The following is a 21,372-nucleotide window of genomic DNA, read 5'->3' on the forward strand; positions in this document are numbered from 1 at the left end:
TTCGCTCTGCTCGTGCGGGTATGTGCCTCTCGGTGGGAGGACGGCATTTCCGCAGAGGCACTGCGCAACAACAGCACCTACTTGCCGATCCCACCGCACAAACTGCACGGACCCCATAGTATGGGCCATGGGGCTTCTAGGCAAATCTTTAAATAAAATATTGAACAGACAACAGGGTCAGGCTACCATTTGGGGAGCGTGAAAAGAAGCTCCACGAAGTGAAACAAACCACAAAAATTTTAATGTAAAAAGCTGAAAGTTTCCTCTAAGGTGTGCATCTTTGTTCACTTGCCATACTAAGACTTCAAACATCAACTTCCGCCGTGTTTAAAAAAAAAAAGGCAGCGTTTTTCGTGCCTGGACACAATTAAAAAAATTGAGACAGCTGCCAAGGCATTACTGGAACTCATTCGAATGGGCACTCGATGGAGACTTGGTCGTGTTTATTTTTCTGTCCCTCAAAAAGTATGTACAAGTGCAAAAGGGACACCCGCAGATGCCTTATTCTGCCAGCTCCAGGCGCTTGAACTTGTCATGGTCGTAGAAGGATGCTTTGACCACCCGCCCGCCGAAGTAGCGCCCATTGATGTCCACCACGGCTAAGGGAAGACGCCACACAGGTATGTCAGAAACTGCCTCAAGCGTTCGAAAAAGTGATATACCTCGGTGACCACCCCCCCTTCTATATTAGAGTAGTCTTTGTAATTTTGCGCATGCCACAAAGCTCGCTAAGAGCTGCCAAAATTCAACACTATCGTCAATTAAAAAAAAAAGAAAAATTCAAACTATGTTCAGTAGTTGATTGATTTTTCAGACTCCGATATTTCGGACACGTCCGATTATTCGGATGTTTTTGCCAAACCGTGACTCACCCCATAGAGTTAATGCATAATATTGACCGAAATTTCAGATGCCATAAAGCTTATTGTTCGATACCTTGCACATAATTTACATGATTTCCTCAGTTTACAGCCACGAAACAGCTGCCGCGAGCTTAGTCGCCGCCATCTTGGTTGTTTTGGTTTTGTCCTGTAGCCTCGATATCACGTTGCACGCAATAAACAAGCTGGGTTGAGGCTTTAGTCGGGTTATCGGTTCTGCTATAGCCGACAGGGCTGCCGTTTGCCCATTCTTATGGTTCTTCCAGTTATTCTCGTGGTACATGTTTTCCGAGTGCAACTGCGAGTGCGACCGCGGGGTTTGCCGTTCTTGTGGTCTTTGAGCACGAAGGCTTTTGCCGATAAGCTTAGTATTGAAGCAAGCTTGGTGGACTCCAAAAAGTGCCAAATGCACTAATTGGAGTCCACCAAGCTCGCTCCAAATAGTGGCAAGTGGCGCCAACTTCACCTTCGTTGTTTGTGCCAACGAAGGCGCCAACAAAGTGCAGTACCGTAATCAAACAGATCAACAAACAAGTAAAAAGTGAACAATATAAAGCGAAAGTTGCACGACAACTTAAAATTTACATCAATATGTGTCAATCTTTCGGGAAAAAAAGTGTTTGTTAAGCGAGTAAACACGGTATAGTCATCGACAAGGTGAGCACGGCGTCTCTCTCCAACGTCCGGCCTCCAGCAAGCACTCGTCACCGAGGCGTCTCGCTCGAGGGTCACCCGACGCCAAGTTGTTCGTGAAGATGCCCTGAAACTCCTCCCTGCCGTTCTCGTCCTGCCCGCGACTATGAACTGAAGGTTTTGCGGTATCTGCAAGATCAAATCAACGCACTATACGCGAGAAATGGTAGTTCCTAAAGACGTCAGATGGGTTTCGAGCCCACGGCAAAGGAATGACGCCAGAAAGAGTCGTAAAAATACGCGCGCGGGTCGGAAGTGTCTCGAGGCTACCCAACCAGACGGCACCGGCACGTTAAAAGCGGTCACGGGGTAATGCAACGCGCGTGAGCACGCATCGACGCAAATGTTCGAACGATCCTTCGCACGTGGCTGCCGTTTCGTAAATTTGAGCTGCCCGTCGGTGCAGTACCGTCCCGACCACCCTCGCTGCGAGCGAAGGGGTGGGCACTCACCTTTGATGGCCGACTCGAGCCGCTTGAACTCGATAAAGATGCGCACGGCCTCGTCGTCGCTCACCCCGGGGATCTCGAAGATGAGGCAGCGAACTACCTCGCCGTACTTGGAGCACTCCTCCTTCGTCTCGGGTTCCAGATCCTCGTCCACCTCCCCGGGGCCCACCATGTTCTGTGGGGGCAAAGAGGACACCCCCCGTGCATTTGCAGGAGGTATTGGGAAGACAGGTCACCGTCTTCTGTCGTTATCTCTTCCTGCCAGCGTGATGGCCTTTCGTTTAAAAAACCTCCTAGTTGAATTTCTTGTTTTTCTATCGGTGTGACAGCGGCGGTGCTGGATGTACAATGCGCACTGCACGTAATGAAATTACTTGTAATCGATTACTTTTTGGAGTCATTTTGTAATCATTGTGGCAGACGCACGTTCCGCTGCGGGTCGCTTTCCGGAAGCTTCAACAGCCTGGAGTTGGGACGCCGCAACGGAGACACTTGCATTCTGTCGCCACCCAACTGCCAGAATGGCAATATCAGACAGCATGACACTCCTGCTTTTGTGACGTCATTGTTTGGGATCAGCTTCGATGCATAGGTGAAATGGGACACTAAACACACTGGTTGGAGACACCTTCCAGGCACTGTACCGTTGCAAAGCAGCCAAAATGCATGCAAAGATGGTGGACCTTCAGGTCATTAGGGAAAATCTGTCGGAGCTGCGAGCCGAGGCAGAGCAAGAGCTCACCTTCAGGAGCACCACCTTGGAGGGGTTGCGCATCATGTCCGTGATGGACTCGGCCGTCTGCTGCTGGCTCGGCTGAGGGGACAGGGACGCCGGCTCGGCTGGGAACGAGAGGAGAGAGCTTCATCGGACGCACTTTGGTCTCCCTCAGTACGTCCTGTGCTGCCGTCGACGGAGTATGCAACCTCATTCGAGCAGCAACCTCGCTCAGTACGCAAGAGGATGAGAGCATATTGCAACGTGGAAAAGCATGTTTTAATGGAATGAAAATGAGCTTACGAACCTACAAATAGGGTTCATTATGTTTAAGCACATACTACAAGCTCTGCAGCAAACATACTTTTATTGTAAAAGGATGTGCCAAGAATTTTGTCTTCCGTTTCACTGTGCATATTTAACTTATCACTACAACCAGAAATTTTTCCCGATTATAATAATGCTGTTTCTATTCATCAGTCAAGCAACCCTCGCATTGGACAATTGCAATTTATTTGTAATGAATAAAGCCACTATATAAATACTCTACTAGCTTTAGGTGTATGGTGGAGCTTTTTAAACCACCATTTGTAGCCACAAAAAAATGCTTTTCAATTTAGAGATGACGCTAGCAACCTGTAAGAAATGACCAAGCAAGGATTATATGTCCTGCCATAATTTTGGTTCGAGAAAAGGATATTTTAAATTGTTGCAAAATAATCAGTTGGGGGAGTTGGTACTGATTAAACATCGTAAAAGTTGCCTACAAAAAGACAGGGACAGGGGAGAGAAACAGATAGATTTTAAATCTCGTTGCATAGACAACTTTAAATCTCAGTGAATAGATGGTGTTCTATGGGAGGGGTTCTCAAACTGGGTTCCCAAGAACCTGAAGGTTCCCTTGGGAAGCTTCGGGTTCTTAGGAACCCTGTAACCCATTGGGAAAGAACCCATTGGGGAATACCTTTATGGGCTCCCCGATTTCCCCCAACTGCCCCTTCTCCAAAGTCAAGTATTTTTGCAGTTTCAGCACTATTTTAGCAGATATGAGCCGCCCACTGATGCCCGCTACCGTATATCCAGAGCGATGAAAAGAAAGATAACCCGTCCCCTATTTTTGGCACGATTGCTATTCTTTCAAAAACACCAAAGATTGCCCATCTTCCAGTACAATGGAATCTTGTTAAGGGGGGACGCGAACTTTGAAAACCGGAAAATCGCGAAAAAGTCGATTTTTAGAAAACCTTATTTTTAGGTTGTATATCTCATAAACTACCTTCTCTGTAATTATCAGCACCAAATACAACGGGGAAATATTTAAAAACAATTATTTACGAGGCCTGAATAGCATCCAAGTGACGGTCAAACGTCAAAATCAACCCCAACTTCGCGCGCTCGCCATTTTCGACGCGTCGGGCCGACGGCCGCCATCTTAGTCTTGTTTTGAACGTGAATTCTTTCTCTTTTTTTGCCAGCTCCCAAAATGGCGTCGGCCGCGTGGTTACGGCGTGGTCGCCGTTCTTCCATGTCGCAATCGCAAGAACGCGATTGGACAGAGCGCGTGCTCGAGGAGTGTGCGGGGGAGCGCGCGACTGCTATTGGCTGGGACGCGATTTCTCAGCGCACGGAGCGCTCTCCTCCTCCGTTTCTCTTGCTGTTGCCGCTTGCGTCGTCTGCTTTTGGTAGTGGTCTGCTTGCACGCGCTCTTGCTTTGTCAGCTCCACTTCGTTTTTCGCCATCTTTACGATCGTTTTCCGAACTTTCTTTGAGTAGTTTCGTGTAGCGTGCCCGTCTGTTTCGTGGTCGCACACGATGCGGGGTTCGAAGTACAAGACGGTGCACGCGTTTGGCGCGCGGAAGCGGTCCATGAAGTTAGTGCAGATGGCGAAGTTGGAAGTTTCTGCACGGCGCGCCGTCAATGATGATCGCGTCAACACTTCCAGTGATGGATTTTCTGTGCCATCGGCTGTCGTCGAGGAAGAACGCATCGCCCCGCTCACGCCTGGAGTACCGAGCATGCCGACCGTTGTGGTTCCTCCCGAGATCGCGGGTCCCAGCGCCCGTCTTCCGCCTGCCGCGACAAGTAGGAGCGCGTCTTCTAGCACCCATCTGCGGACGCATTTCCTGACACGTGAGGAGATCGAAGCAGAAGCTAGACATTGTGATATTGCTCAAGCCGAACTTGGAGCTATGCCAGCAAACTGCACTGCATGAAGCGGGTCCATATCACAAGAGCGAATGACATTTTAGCGAACGGCGACATTTGAGCGAACGGTCGTTTTAGCGAATAACGGGGGCGCGCGTTAACCCATCCGTCGCGCTGCGCTTTACGCCACTTCGCGGCGACAGTCTGCGGCAACTCATTAGAAAAATATGAACTCACTTGGCCCACCCGAAAACGCCGCTTCGTGGCGTCCGACTATTCGCTAAAGTGTCGTTCGATGAAACGTGGGCGTTCGCTAAAACGTCATTCGATCAAGTGAGTGCCTCCCGCATAAAGCGGTGTTGAGGTTCAACGCCGGCTGCTACAAGGCAACTGCAGAAATATCGGTTGCAATGGGACTTCAGCCGACCCATTTAGCCCTCCAAAGAGCTGCCGAGAAAGATGCCCTACGTCTGCATAAGGCCAGCAAACGACATCAAGAGAATTTGGAAAGGCGGAACAAGAAGAAAGTGCGCAAGAACACTTCTGACTATTCTGCAGGGTCATTCTAAAGCTTAAAATCTGCGTGCAACTTTCACGTGCTGTTTTCTCAGAATGGATTTTTTCACTGTCGTGGCTGCTCGTCCCAGCGATATCTCAGGAACTGATGAATGGATTTTTGTGCTGTCTTTTTTATTCTGTTCTCTAATAACTTTGTGAGGGCATAACAGAACCCTTTTTTAGAAAACTGTACTAAAAATTTATAATAAAAAAATGAAATTTGGTGAATGTGGGTTTCATTGACTACACAAAATTCAAAGTTGCGTTAAAATTTTTTCGACAAAGAAATAAAAAAAAAAAAAAAGGGCTCTGTTATGCCCTGGGGAATGTATCCAGGGGTCGTCATAACAAATTTTACGCCGCTACTACCTTTTTCAAATTCTCCAGACCTGGGATAAGGAATGCATATGGACGATTTTGATAAATATTTGTAACTTGAGAAATAATATGCACAGCTCCATGAAACTTTTCAGTTACTCTTATGTCTGTGCTATAAACACATTCTGTAAATTTCGTTCAGATATCTCTAGAAATAAGAAATTTCATATTTATTCCCCACCTCCTCCCTTAAAGGGGCAGTGCAATGATTTTCAGACTTTGGCCAATTAAGCGCAGAAATTAATCTGCGTCACGTATAAAAACGAAGAACAGAAAACTGTATTTTCTTACGAGCGCTAGTATTTAAAAAAAATGAAACAAATCGAAGGTCAATGTGCCTCTCAAATCTCCACGTCAACTTTCGAGTGATGTACTCTGGGGGATCACGTGGTTCCCCCTTGGGTCCTCTCTTGAGAGACCCCAGCCGCTTCCTCCGCCATTGTCGACTTTTAAAGGATTAGCATCGTCGAAGGTCGCGGCGAGCGATCAACACAAGGGGCGGTTCTCCTCGGGGCTGACGGTGAGTGTAGCAGCGGAAGGGAAAAATTTTGTTGACTTCCACATATCCCCCAAAAAACGCTGCCATTTTAGTTCCCGTAACCGCCACAAGCGGGTGCAGATCGGCAAATAATTTGTTTTTTGCTTTGCGATTACGCAGCAGAGTAGCAGTTTTTCAAAGAAAGGTGACGGGTTTTTGGTCACTTCGGCTTACATAAACAATATAAACAATGCAAACTGTCAATTCTTTCAACATTAAAATCGTTGCACTACCACTTTAATTCCAACTCGCAGATAATTCAAACTAACATGCAGGTCCCGTCCTGTGCTTTTCTGGGAAGGAGACTGCCAGTAATTCAAAACCTGCATCATTCAGACAAAGATCTGGTCCCCTTTGGGTTCAAAGTAAAAAGGTTCCACTGTAATTGCAGGGCCCTGGCAATGGTGACCTCGGCAGAAATGGAGTTACTTAGACACGATAGGATATAAGCGAACATTGCTGACTGAGTAGGACAGTTGTCGGAAGTTTTGCAGGTCGCAAAATCTGAAACTAGCATTTTTCCAACCTTTTTTTATCACACACCGAAAGTTAGCCCACTGCTTATGTTTACTAATTTTGTTTTCAATTTTAGGTAGGCTATCTCTCGGGATGTTATGCCATGTGCCAAACACTCCCCAGTTTGTACACTGTTGTTTGCAAGGTCTGTAAGCTTATGCATAGCTTTACTACGTTGGAGGTGTACCTCGGCCGCCATTGGAGGCAGATGGGGATCCTCGAGATTGAAAAATTTGGGAAATCGTTGTATGAAATGGTACGACGGAGGGATGCCCTGTCCTGCGTCCTCCTTTCGTGTCGATGCATTTTTTTGCAGAAGCAAAGGCCAGTTGTAATACATGCACCCACCCTGCTTGGGGATGTCCTTCTCGTGGATGATCTTCCCTCCCCGCTTGCTGGTCTTCTCAACCAGCAGGGCCTGGCTCATGCCCTGCTCCAGCTTGCCCAGCCCCTGGCCGGCCTTGTAGCCGTACCGGGCCATGATGCGCTGGGCCACAGAGCCGGACCTACGTGGGATGCTGGATTACCTCGTGCCTGCTCCCACGCCTCACCAGAGAGCGTTCTCTGCTCGAGGAGCCAAGTTCGTCTGGCGCCAAAGAGCAGACTCGCGGTTTTCCGTGTGCCTCTGACAGACAGAGAGAAAAGCCTAGTTTTACGCCAATCGCTTCTTTGGTTTTTGTTCGCCCCGTCTTTTTAGGTCAGACATACTTAATGCAGCATTTAAAAACAAACGCCGGCCCCAGGGAAACCATCCGAGCTACTTTCTGCAGGCCGGATATCCATCCAATAAACAAAAAGGTGACGTGTCGTCCATTAGCCAAAATGTGTGCTCGTTCGTCCCGAGACACAAGCAAGATGTCAACAAAAAACGGGTGGTGGTCATACCACCAACGAAAATTGTTAAAACAAATTCCTTGAAATGCATAAATGTCTTTTGTGAAGCGTGTACAGTGTATGTCAGTTTTTGCTTTTCTTTTGTAAGCATGCTTACATTATGTTGCAGATACTCCTTTCCCTCGCGTGAAGTGCTTGTTTCGGAGTACCTTAGAGGAAACTAAAGGAAAACATACGATGCAGGGACACTCACCCGAGTCCCGGGTGGCGCGACCCAGTGTCGTCCCGGCCCGGGCTGCCGGTCTCTTCCACCAGGGATGGGGGAGGGGCAATGGCCGCCCCCGAGGCACCCCCTGCACGCAGTTCGGGGCAGAAATGTGGAAAAGATGCTTCGACATTTTTCCACGCGCTTCGGTCGCCTAGGAACAGCGGGGCGTGCAAATGTCGGCGGACCCAGTCGGCCCGGCCCGCCGGCCAGCTTTTGATAAACACAAAGAAGTGGCAGAACGTTGCTCACAAGGTCGGTACTCTCCTTTTCGGCTTCATTTCGTAAAATACAACAACTGCGTCGTGCATGCTGTAAAGAAAAACCAAACTGCCGAACTCGAATGCATGGCAGCAGAATGAATGTGCCTCCTTTTTCTGGTCCTTCAGTAGCTCTCTTTCTCGTCCTTTATCTTGGAACCAGCAATGTCGGCACCCACAAACTGCACCCCTGCCGTGCATGGCCGTTGGGACGGTCGGCACGATCTGGACGAAGGACGGGGCACGCGGTAGTGCCTCAAACGAGTCTTCGGGCAACCCATACTGCCCATGTGTCCAGACGCCCATGCGTCCAGAGAGACACGCCGCAGATCGGCCGTCCGTAGAGCAAGCTAGGGCAGAACGGACATCTGCCGTGACCGCTTTCTGTGCCGCACCACAGCCAGAATAGCGGTGGGCGCCGAAACGAGCCGGATGCGGTGTCACAAGGCATTAATCGAAAGACCGAGAATGAAGAGGCAACAGACGCACCCCTCCAAGACTTGTTTCAGGCACCTGAAACTCACGCTTTTAAGCGGCGCATAAACCGATGCAACTTAAGCTTTCGAAAGGGTGGCGTCCCGCGGGAAGTTGCTCCCACTCGAGGCACATTCCATACTTGCCCACTAAACCTCCCTTTTCAATATCTTGCCTCGCCGAAACTTACAGGGCGTGTTTTCATTGTTTACTTTTTTAGAAAAATTCGGAGGGCATTTTTTGGGGTTTATTTCTTGAGAGAAATTCGTGGTTTATCAAAGTTTATCCTGGCTATATCAATTCTCCGAAATTCATAGTTTAATTTTGCTGTGTTCCCAATTTTCCACAATTCAAAACAAAAATAATTAATATCCGGACACGAACATGCCCTAAATTTATAAGAACTCGACTGTATCGAATGATATTTCTTCAGTTGGGATTACTATTGGCGCCCTTGACATTGGCAATATTCACTGTCCCATGCCAAAACTAGCAAACGAGTGTTGCCTGAGTAAAGCTTGAGACCTTAAAATCACAAAACCCCTGGACATAATTACAGCGAAGTATAAAAGCTTCAGTCGCCCCCTCCTCCTCCTATTTGCCCTTTTTTGTTTGGCCACAAATTCAGTGGCGCCATCTATCGGGTAGCCCTGGCACACTTCCGGTTCACGCATGATTTCTAGCGTTTTATGCATCATTCTTTTACCGTAAGAGGAAATTAGATATGGCGGTGCTAAAAGCAGCCATTTCCCGAAGACAGTGCATAGATTCAATCTTGCAAATACTGCAAAACCTATCGTCTACTTCAGAACTGGGAGTGTTTGAGGGCTATTTGCACACCGACGCCACCACGTTTCAACTGAAGCAAGAAAGAAAGAGTAGAATCTACGGGCTATGCCACTCCATAATTTCAGGAGTCGCCCGTCTCCCTGGTTTCGTGTTCACGGAGTGATTTGGGAGAGCGAATTCACCTCTCAGCCTCCGTTTGGCCCTCTGACCAATGGATGGATGAATCCGGCTGAGCCCTTTGGATCGTCGCGGTAGCTTACGCCACCTAGCCATTCTGTTTTACCATTTAAGCTTAGAATATTTAAATGTGAAAACTATATTCACTCCGCACTGAAAAGAAAGTGAGGCTATAAAACCCCTTGCCACCAATAAAGGGCCCTTCGGCACCCTCTGGCAGGGGCTGGGAGTAACTTCTTGCCAATCGGTTATAAAACACGGCGCACCAGTGGGTGTGGTCTTGTCCCGCTCCCCTGGACATCAGCATAGGACTTGGGCAAGTGCAAGCGTTGCGCAGGCATGAAGTTTATGATCCCAGTTGGAAACCAGAACATTGAATTTTGTTGCCACTAAGAAATAAAATGGACCATTGTCTGGAACAAACCTTAACAAGATGAATGGTAAACCCCCTTTAGTTAATAGTTGGTGATTTGAAAGGAAACTGAAAAGGCCTCTCTGCAGGAGCACTGACCTTGAGCTCTGACTAAAAAACTTCATTTAAAATCACATCTTTTTCTTATTTTTTTCAGTGTCCTAAAGACCCCAAAATTCAGTTTTTATTATTAAATTCTAAATTGACGAAAATATTTTCAGCAAATGTTTTTTGGATATACACAAACCTTTCAAAGCAAAAGAAACACCAAAAATGACCGCCGAGATATGCACCAAACAATCGGCTTACCGACTCTAACGCACCTAGAGAAGTCTCACTAGATATTGAAGCCACAAGATGCTTTCATTTTTAGGTTTACAACATGCCCACATACGCCATAACATTTTCAAAAAGGCCCGCCGGGACGAAAGCACCAAACATGGGGGTTAACCTCGAGCATTCCTCACTACGGTTGATCGCCACCGGCTCAATAGCTGAAGCACAGCACCGAAGTGAACACGTTTTCATCGCTCTAACCTAACTCACAATTAGAAAAGACGAACATTACCGTAATGCTGAACGATACAAACAGAAATAACGCATTCTTTAGCTTTTTCTCGCCAATTGGCCTCTTCATCGGGAGAGCATAATTGCGAAAGGTTCGTGCAACATATTATAAGAAAGCTCGCACGCGTGTCGATTAAAATAATGCTCCTCGGCCCGACGTTGTTAGTTTGCTCCGCGAGTCATGACCGTCGTTATCACCTCTTTCGGGGGGCCTCTGCAAAGGCGCAACCGCATTCCTGTGGAAACGACGAGCCAGAAAAACCATCGGCCGCGCAAAGGTCGCAGCCCGGGCAACTCACCCCTCTGTGGCCGGGGTGGGGAGTCCTCTTCCGGCTCGGCCGGCCGGGGCCGCTCCTTGTCCTGGCCGCGCTCTCCCTTCTCCCGCCGCTTCCTGGGGGAGGGACACGTGCCCGCAGTTATAGTTGCCGACGAGGCGGGAGGGAGGAGCTTCGGTTGTGCCGCTTCCGGCTCGAGCTTCCTACCTCTAACGTCGGCGTCTCATGCACCTCTAATGCATGTGCACGGCCGAGGCATGGTGGAAGGCACAGCGCACGCACCAAAGACACGCCGTTCTCATTCTTTCAGTGCGCATGCAGAAAGCAAGTCGTCTGCTTTTTGTGTTGAGGAGTTGCGGTGGCGTCAGAACGATGCCGGGCTCCGATTGGCTTCGACTGAAGGATACTGGGTGGACGTTAAAGCAAGCTGCCTTGAGGTCTACCCACTATCCTTCGATTAGAGCCCAACAGAGCCTGGCATTCCAACGTCACCACAACCCCTGCAAAACAAGCAAACGAACTGGCGTTCCGCACAGGGTGCAGCATTGTCCAGTATTGTAGACGACCTTATATCCGTGGGATCAATGTTTTGCTAATTTTGCGAAGTGTGGGTTTCAAGAATAATTAGCGAGCACAAATTTTCACGACTGGGAGCGCATAGCTCCCAATTGTGGAATTTTCTGGAACTGCACATTCTTTATCGCGCGGTGATACAGTAAAACCTCGTTATAACAAAACGGGATATAACAAACTAATGGATATAACAAAGCAATCATAATTCCCCTTGCTTGCTAATAGTGGGAAAAAATGAACATTGGCTATAACAAACTAATGGTTATAACGAAATAATTATGACCACTCCTTCAACTTTGTTATAACGAGGTTTTACTGTACATCCACACAATAGATTTTTTTGTATACATTTCGAGTCCCGCAACTTAGGTTTTCACGAAAATTAAGTCGTTTACACTGCTGGAGACAGTGGTAAACCAGGAGAGTGGGGAGAAAAAAACTCCCTTTCTCTAACTGTTTACTTTTCTTTTTTTTTTTTTTTGTGAAGGTATCCCAAATCTATTCGGCGGAGTTAACAAACTATAAAAGAAAACACAAAACCAAAAAAAAGATTTTCAGAACTTTTCCCATTGGGCTTGCCGTCAAAGCAAAATGTTTCGGTTGACCATTGTTACATCTAATGCAAAAAGAATTTAAGTACACTGCGTCGTCACCGCGAGTAGAAGGCATATATATGTCTGTGTTTTTCCGAAATAAAAAGTTCAGGCAATAGTAGTGCTTTGTTTGTTTCGCCTTTCTTGTCCCGTCCCTGGCACTTTTATTTTCGCAGAATGCACCAACTCGCCCACCTTTACACTTTATCACATTTCAAAGTTGGTTTTAACCAAAACTTTGGGCTAGTTTAAAGTAGTACGGCATAGCTAAATGGCACCGAGTAAGCAAAGATGCAATATTTTCGCGCATGCTGTCGGAGGACGACTAAAGACGGGGATAAACCGGGTTCAGGTTTGCTCCCGAACGTTTTAGAGTCTAAACAGCTTTCGGAGAGATTTGTCTGTGTTCTCGAAGTTATTCAAAATCTGGTATCTGGGGGGCGTGTCTCCAACTGGCACGTTTACCATGCTCCAAGAAGTGGTCTCCAAATTTATGCCGGATAACGTCATATAATGTCATGCTGTCGCCAGCTGTGATCCCGGAGGTGTCGTAGCCGTAGTGGTGCATGCGGAAGACGCCTGTCCTGCTACAAGTCACTCTCAGCACGACAGTTCATGGAACCGTCGGCAACCAGAAGTTGGGACGCCACAACGACAGCGACAATCGCATTTGTTCGTGCTTTTTGCCGGAACTTCTGGCACCGACGACCGGGACCGCGACGTCCGACAGCGTGGCACTCCGGCCTCTGAGACGTCATTTGTGGCCGCTCGAGGACCACTTTTGACGCGCGGACGGGATGGGTTGCCAGACACACTGATCGAAGGTGCGTTCCGGACACCTTAGTCGAAAGACGCGTGCCCAAATGGCGCGAGGCAACGGGGAGGCTGACCGCACCTGTCCTCGTGGCGCCTGTCCTCCTTCTCCCGGCGCTCCTTGCGCTCCTTCATCAGCTTCTCGTAGTCGTTGGGCCACAGGGGGTCGTACTCCAGTCGCACGTCCCACTCGCCGCCCAGCAGCGAGCTCTTGCCCTCCTGCACACAAGCCACTCTTCAAGCTCAAAAAGATTCCCACCGTGAGAATCCACCGGTATGTTTCTATGACGTTCAATAGAAAAGTAATAAGGCCGATATTTTTATTCCGAATCGGGCAACTACGAGTTCCGATCACTCTTTCTTTTCGAAGTAGATTCCTTGCCATTCATATATCCAACTAGAGTGTTCCAACGACAGTTTAAAGAAACGTAAAATGATGTTTTACGACATCACTTTTAGCGTTGCAGCCGCGACTTTGCTCACTTCGTCGTACCGAGAAAACTTCCTTCTGTGCACTTATTTTTTCTTGTTTCGGTGTCAAAAATGTTTAAAATTTGCACGGCGATTCATCCAAGCTGTATGAAGAGTGTTACAGTGCAGTAAACACTCTTAAAAGGTTAACGCAAAGCTAAACCACACACCTCCGCTACACGCTCATAAGCACGTCTTTGTCATCCGCCACAATGACATGCAAGAGGTTCGTTTGCTCGCCGCGACAAAATGCTAAAGATTACGACGGTCCAAGTGCAGGTTCGGACATGTGGATGTATCACCTTCACCAACGGTCGGCAGAACACTGCCCGTCTTTCTCCTTGCTAAAAAAACGGCGACGAAAGCAGCGTCATTACTTCTCAATCGACCCTCGTACATTCCACCCCTCGCTATACTTCATTTCCCCTCGCGACGGACCGCGACAGTCACCACGAGACATCTCGGCCAATCCGGCGCTGCCAACGTATTACGTGATCACGCCCCCCGCTCGTCGCTGCTCTCCAACCGAAGGTCACGTAATGCTCGTGCAGCACTAAAACGGCTTTGACAGATCGCAACATCCTCTGCAGTTTGCCATAAAAAGAAGTGGAGTATAGGCCATGCTCCTATAAACTTGGACAGCTCATCCATGTAAGGGCACTGCATAGCTTTCAACCAAGTTCTTAAAATTTGACACTTTATAACTTAAAGGCGTCGATGGCATATAAACTGCTACCGCAAACTACTGGGGGAGCGTCCCGTCCCCCCCCCCCCCCCCCCAATTTCACTGAAAACTGGATTAATCTAGACGTGGGCGCTGACCCGGTCAAGTGGGGTGCTTAACGTATACTTTGCAGAATTCCCAAGTTTAGAACACATTAATAACCGGCGCTTAAATGAAGTAAGCGCTTCTGCTGTATTATAGGGTATGTGTTGAAACAAACTACAGGAAACAAACAACAATTCTTCGAGTTAGCCAACCGGTGATTGCCATAAACCACGGCACAGCGCCTAATGACCTTACAACTGCTTTTAAAATATAGGGTGTCCCAAGTCACCAGGCTCGATCTAAAATGGACCGTAAAAATCGACACCTGCACATAGTAATCTAAACTTTTCGGCAAAGGTGTATTTCACAGGTCGGTTTTTTCTTTTAAAATTATAAAACCTAGCTCCCTTTCTGTAAAAAATAGGACCAAAAAACTTGCCAGGGTCAACGGCGGGTAGCGACGCAGACGACTAAGTCGAGTTGCGGGACGCGTTTGACGCTCGTATTGATAGATGGCGTCGGGAGCAGCATCGGAAGGTGGAGCCAACCAGCGAAAGAAAGCAGACGACACGCAGACCAAATTTGTCGGCATCAAGAATGCTGTTGCGTAACCGCATTTTCCTTCTTTTTTTTTTTTAACTTCAAGTTTTGCTTATATTGTCCGCATTTATTTTTGAGCCAAAGGTACATTACAAAAATATTATGTTCATTTTAATTTACCACGGTGGTTGCAAGCAGTCTCGATAAGGAGGTAGCATCATCTATCAATACTAATGCCAAACGCGCCCCTCAACATGACTTGGTCGTCTGCGTCGCCTCCCGCCGTTGACCCTGGCAAGTTTCTTGGCCCAATTTTAACAGAAAGAGAGCTACGCTTTGCAATTTTACATGAAAAACCCGACCTGCGAAATACATCTTTGATGTAAAGTTTAGATTGCTGCGTGCAGGCATCGATTTTTACGGTCCATTTTACATCCAGCCTGGTGACCACCCTATATAAAAAAAAATTAGGCAGAGATTATGCGTACATTTGAAATAAATTTTTCCCCATATTGCTCTAGATTTTTTGTTAAATTATAGGGACAGTATTTTTTGGTGATATACATACATAAAATTTTTATTGAATTTCACTCTTGTTGACAAACTATGGTGCGTGGTTTTATATACACAAACATTTTTGCAGATGTTTATATTTTATCAATTTTGAAATGGGAAACTAATAATTTATGCATTTTTGCACTGTTTGTTTTACAACTACTCTGTTGTGAAAGGCAGACATTGTTGGTTTTGCATGTTTTCCAGCATCAGAATTTGCATGCACATATTATTATTTTTTATGTTTTTACTGCTCTAGCGGTTCTTCTGATAGTGCTGTGTTATTGTCAGTGATGGAAGCGGCATTTGACCTTTCGTAGCAGGTTCTGTAGCAGGCCAAATATTGATTTGGAGCAGCCTCCAATGCTTTCGGAGCAGATGCCAACATCCGTTAGCACATCACTTAAAGGGCAACTCCGACCAAAACTCAATATGAAATAAATTATTACTGGTATCGCTGCAGTGACACAAAATACGACCCCAGCCAAAATATTACATCCGTGGGACGCCCCACTCTCAACTAAAGGCCGATAATAAAAATGTGACCCGCCACGAGCTGCTGCTCCTTAGCGGGCGGCCAGCGGGTTACCGATCGCTAAAGCAACATTGGGCCGTGATGTCAGTATCGTTCTCTTTTTTTTTTTCCCTCCGGTCCAGGCGTTGCGCGAAGTGCGCTTCTTTGAGTTGCTACACCGCTGCTTCGGGTTGAGATTGGCGTGTTTAGGCGCCGATTTTATTTGTAGCCCGTGTAGCTTCGGTATAGCCTTTTGTTTATTTGCTTGTGAGAACTCCAAAACTCGTTTTAACGACCAACTCGGTGCGCCCGAGAGTGCCCAGTTGTTCCCCGAAAGATGCCGAGTGCAACTTGTAGCGCTGTGGGCTGCTCAAACAACCCGCTTCGCAACCCGGAGGTGCTTTTTCACAAGTTTCCAACGGACCGGAAATTGAAGAAGGTGTGGGTGAACAATGTTCGACGAGTGGACTGTGGACTTCCGCTTTTACGCGCCCGAGGAGAAAAGAACGAAAAAACAGACGTGTACAGCCCAAGACACGTGTGTTTGGGCGCCGTGACCCGCGCCGGAGAGCCAAAAAGCTTTGTGTCTGGGACCATAGGCGTACAGTCCCCCGCCCCGGGCCGGGGCCATGATCCTTATTGTGACGCTGTTTACGTGCCATGTAACGAGCTTCTATAGTAGTGGCATGTAAACAAAATAACGCCCACGTTGCCTTTATTGACAAGATACATGGGAAATGGAATCCCAGCGTGCTTTCGCTAGCTTCAATGCCCAGGAGAACTTCTCAGCCTGCACCCCTCTCTACAGGAAAATGGAAAGTCTACGCCGCTGTCTGGGACTGACCCGCAGCGCGAAAGCGAGAGGGCCCCCAGAACTGTACATCACTGGCAGCGCGGCGTAGAGCAACGCCGCTCAATCCACGGAGCCCCAATGAAAATTTAGGCCTAGCGACGAGTACGGAAGACCGCACACATGGCGACAGCCGTCGAGTACGGCACCGAACGAGTTCACCCGTTTTCCAGTACACAAGCGACGAGTACGGCATAGCGCACGCACGGCGGCGGCCGCCGAGTACAGAATCGTACGAGTTCACGGGTTTTCCAGTCGCTAGCTTTTGGGTATGCGCACCAACTCTTGCTACATATGCTGGATACTACCACGTATACAGAACTAAAACAAAATCAGCTTACCTCCTATTATTAGACGGCTAGCGCAACAGAGATAGTCTCCATGGATAGGTGCCGCTCGGCCTGCGTATTCGTTGAACGAGAACGATCTTGACGTCACGTTCACATAGCGGCTGATTTCCAGTGTTGCCAGGGCCTCGAGCAACTAGTTTCGGTTTTGTTGGCCGCGTCCCAAACAAAACTTTGAGGCGTCGATATCTCTAAAACTACGCACAATAATGAGAAAAAAATTACACCTTGCAATTCAGGGACGCTGACTGCACTAAAAACAGTCATAATCTCAAAATCAAAAGTATGGACCGGAGTTGCCCTTTAAAATGAAAAAGTGATTGCATATCTGAACAAGTACATCTATGATAATGACTAAGGGTTCCTCTTGGATATTGGACCATACTACTTATTACCTTTTGTGATAAGAATAATTAGGGTACACACACTTTTGTGATCAAAATACATAGGGCCTTCTTTTTAGAAATAAGGTCAGAGCACCGTAAAATACCGAGGGTGCACCTAAGCACAGTAAGCGCTCATCCTCTACTTTTGAAACATTTCAAAACTCATCAAGGGACATCACACACCCACTCCCTTATTGCGAGCCAGTTCAGAAATTTGCAAAAAAGACCTCAAGCGCCCAGTCGCCGTGGGCGGCCATCATCTCCCGACCGACAGGTGGCATGAGAATAAACGGGTGAAGCAGCCAGGCAGGAGAAGGGGGGCAAGGGGTGCAGAGTCGAAAGAAGGTAGATAGTGATATAGCTGGGCTGCTCTTTCGTTCCAACTCGAAAAAGTCATTCGAAGCCTTTAATGACAATGACTAGACAATGTCTAACTGACCACTCTTTATTTTTCGTAAGAAACTGTTTACCGCATAGGGGGCTTTTTCTTCAGCAAAAATAATGCCGCCATTCTGTTTTTCGTGTTCGCGCAAACGACTATCTAGGAAAATGACGACCATCGTTAGTTTAGTGGTGGGACCAATCAAGGGCCCACCCGACTGTGCGCATTTTCTGCACTTTTTGTCCTCGGACTAAGCAAGCGCCCATCCCCGTTTTTAACAACCATCTTCCAATTCAGGGTGGGCGCTTCCTCGGTATTTTACAACAGGTGCCATTTACAATGGTTGAAAAGTAATCATGGCGCAACACTTAAGTTGAAATAAAGCTCTTTCCCTTCCCCATTTTACTCGGTGGTTTATTTAGCCCATAAATATAATCTACCAACTCTAATATTATAAACTGCACAAACAACTACCCACAAATAATATGAAAGCCTACACTTGCACTCTAACGGTGACACTGCTCTTTAGCGGCGTTAAAACCAGGGTTAACTAAAAATTTGCTGCTCTTTTGATCGACAACTGTGACTACCATATTTATTCAAATATAAACTCATGACCGTGGAACCACATTTTTGGACACAGTAAACACACCGGTTGGAGATGCGTTTGAGGCACCGTACCGACGCAAAGGGTTAACAGACGAGCAAGCCAGCATGTGGCGGGCAGGGCTACCCACCCTGGCCTGGGCAAAAATGGCTGGGGGTGGCGGCATCTCGTCCGGCTCCTCCCTCCGGGACTTGAGGTCCATGACGGGGGCCATGATGGCGCCTCCCTTGCGGGCCTGGTCCCGCTGCAACATCCCACCCACTCTCACAAAGGAAACCCTCTTCTACGAAACTATGGCGTAGCCAGAAATCCTTTTTGAGGCTGCAGACCCTTAGGCTTCGGGTCGATCTTGTTTCGTCGAAACATATTTCACCGACATTCTGATATTTCGCGGAAATTTTGTTTATGGACACATGCTCTTAAGACGTTTACTCAACAACATATATTTTTACTAAATAAATTGGGTTGGATTGCAGGCTTCCTTTTGTTCGCCGGAACTATGGCGGTGCCAGCCAGATGGCTCCGATGCAACAAAAACAAATTTGTGAGTCCCAATTCTAGGCCTTTATGCAGACTGTGCTACATGCGGTCACCCCTTGCTTTGATCCGTTCCACCCTGTGAAAATGAAATGTAGTCTGAGGCCGAAGCTTCCACCGAGCCTCACTTAAATCTGTTCAGTGTTCGGCAAGCTGGGCAATGTGCCGAGGCGATGTGCCTCGGTACGAAACACTGCAAGGCGCGTCGACAAAACAAAATGTAAGTAAGATGTCACAGTGTCGATGAAACAATCTGTTAATGAAACATGGTTCTACAAGTGACTGCCACAGTTTAACCCCCTTCAGCAATGCCACCGATAGAAACAGTACTTTTTACTTTCCCAGGGACTCAATTCTTGTGCCCGCCTTCGTGAAATAATATTTCTTCAGAAACCAAAACTTCCATTGCAAACAAGATCAGCACAATGCCACCTATGTGGTGAAGGGCAGGAGCCAGCCCTGTACACCTCCAGAAAACCGTACAAAGCTGGAAGCTAATGCTCCCGGTGTGCTCGGTTGGCATCTTTCGAGTGGCTGCCACCACGCCTACAAAACTGGGGTTAACACCTTGCCCCAGGAAACATCCCGGCCCACGGTGGAAGGGGGCTGATGGGGCTGGTGGCAGAAAATGGAGCTGGTGGGGGAGGTAGAGAAGTGCCAAGACTACCCTGGAAGTGCCATCTTGTAACCAAGTCCACCTGCTTCCCTTTTACCTTGAAAGTCTCCTGTTCCTTTTTCACTATCTTGTAAGGCTTCTTTTTTCCATTAACTATGACTTCTTGCAGTAATCGCGTTGTCTTTTCGGAGAATTAGTGACATTTATAAATAATAAATAAATCACACTACGATAGATTAAAAAAAAAACTGGCAAATAACGGACTGGCAGCCTGCAAGCTAAGCAAAGCGGGCTGGAGGTAACCCTATCCAGAACCCTGCAGGTGCCTGAATTGTCCTTCACACTCCGGTCACCCACAAGCTAAGACTGCGGTAAAGCCTACGAGCACTTTGGACCGGTCATACATCAATCTATCGCCACGTGAGCACGGTCTCAACCACATCCCGTGCGGAGAGCTGGGTCAGGAGATGAAAGGGAGGTAGTTGGTTGATCCGGCGAGAATGTAGCTCTTACCACAATCTGAGCTTAGGGCTGAACAGAGTATAGCTGTTTTGGCGACGAGGGCTGACATGTCCTGCTCTGAAAGGAGTGTGTGTCAGCACATCCCGAGGGGCTGAACGTGGAGTGGTCGTAAGCAGAGAGTCCACATCGCCCGTTACAATTGCTCACGCTCAACTCCCCTCAATGTTTTACCGGTGGCAATCAGTTCATCGAACGACGTTTCACTGATAGATAATGTTTCATCAACAGATTGTTTTGTCGACAGCTCAGATTACCTTTTTTCTGTAATAAGCTGTATGAGACTGTCGCCGCCAAGCGGCGTGTATGGGTCGGTCAGGCGAGTTAATATTTTTTAAATAAGCCGACGCAGACTGTCGCCGCGAAGCGGCGTGAACGCTGGCGGGGGGTTGGTTAACGCGCACCCCAGTGATACACGCGTGACGAAATGTCGGTACAGCGTGCAATTCGTGTAATGAGTGTTGATGAAACGATCGTGTCGGACGAAACGTGTGTTCATGAAAAGTTGTCTACGAAACGTAATTGCACGAAACGAGTTGCGACGAAATTACGGGGACCCGTGTTTTACGGAGTCTGAAAAGGCGAAGCTACGTGGGCAAGCTCGTTAGGAAACTTCATAAGTTAACACGGAGAAATAAAATAATGACGAGACTTTGTGTCGTCCAGTCCGTTTTGTTTTTCCCTGTCTTAGGGTCTAGGACTCTAAATTATGACGGTCTTGGAGGGGACACGTCAGCGCGACCTGAAGCGCGTCCCGCGCAGCGTCGAGGCGTCGCGCACCGAGGAGAAAGCCGTACCCTGGGCTGCGTGAGAGCGGCCTTCTTGAGCTGCAGCTGCGACTGGAGCAGCTTGATGCCTGATGACCAGCCCGCTGCGGGGAGAAACGCCGGGTCAGGCACGGGGCCTCTCCCGCGGTGTGCGCGAAGCACTCACTCAGGTCGGGCTTCTGGTCTCGGGGACCCCGCTCCTTGGAGTCCAAACCGACGCCGTCGTACAGGGACATCATGGCACCCTGCCCACTGGACGGACGACACGGAGCGATCACTGGGCCACTGGGCTCACTCGACAAACCGCACGCACAACCCAAACAACCAGAGAGAGAGAGAGAGAGAGAAGGAGTTTGGAAAGGAAGAGATAGTCCTGTAGACTCACTCAAATGGGAGTCATGCTAACTATCTTTGGGGGGAGGGGGAATGGGAGTGAAAGATGAGCAGAAAGGAGTGAATAGATAGAGGTCGGGAAGCGGTCCAAGGGACTTGGGAGGGGGAGCCCGCGGAGCGCCGCCCAAACAACCACGATTTACCGATTTACCACTTGCCTCAGTCAATGGCTTCCACAAATGGATTGGATTGGATTCGTTGGCGTCTTGTGTC

General features: G+C 48.0%; 1 protein-coding gene across 1 annotated transcript; it reads right to left on the reverse strand.

Annotated features, from left to right (window-relative positions):
* Positions 1-426: 426 nt before the first annotated feature.
* LOC115325685 (splicing factor 45) lies at positions 427-21,365 on the reverse strand. The gene is made up of 11 exons (XM_042286767.1): positions 21,293-21,365; positions 20,933-21,091; positions 20,797-20,870; positions 18,458-18,571; positions 12,989-13,125; positions 10,952-11,043; positions 7,962-8,061; positions 7,223-7,380; positions 2,766-2,863; positions 2,027-2,198; positions 427-599 (listed from the first exon to the last, which is right to left on the reverse strand). The coding sequence occupies exons 2-11, from the start codon at positions 21,003-21,005 to the stop codon at positions 502-504; spliced, it is 1,116 nt and encodes a 371-aa protein (XP_042142701.1). The 5' UTR covers positions 21,006-21,091; positions 21,293-21,365; the 3' UTR covers positions 427-501.
* Positions 21,366-21,372: the final 7 nt, after the last annotated feature.

This window comes from Ixodes scapularis, unplaced genomic scaffold (genome assembly GCF_016920785.2).
Source record: "Ixodes scapularis isolate PalLabHiFi unplaced genomic scaffold, ASM1692078v2 PGA_scaffold8__174_contigs__length_109621045, whole genome shotgun sequence".
NCBI lineage: Eukaryota > Metazoa > Arthropoda > Arachnida > Ixodida > Ixodidae > Ixodes > Ixodes scapularis.

What these genes read in the sequence shown, in the direction of transcription:
- LOC115325685 (XM_042286767.1), bottom strand. Translation starts at nt 21,005, where the DNA reads ATGATGTCCCTGTACGACGGCGTCGGTTTGGACTCCAAGGAGCGGGGT. An exon ending in CCATTTTTGCCCAGGCCAGG is followed by an intron (nt 13,126 to 18,457) that starts GTGGGTAGCCCT and finishes GCTTGTGTGCAG; the next exon opens with GAGGGCAAGAGCTCGCTGCT. An exon ending in CCAAGGTGGTGCTCCTGAAG is followed by an intron (nt 2,199 to 2,765) that starts GTGAGCTCTTGC and finishes TTGCCCCCACAG; the next exon opens with AACATGGTGGGCCCCGGGGA.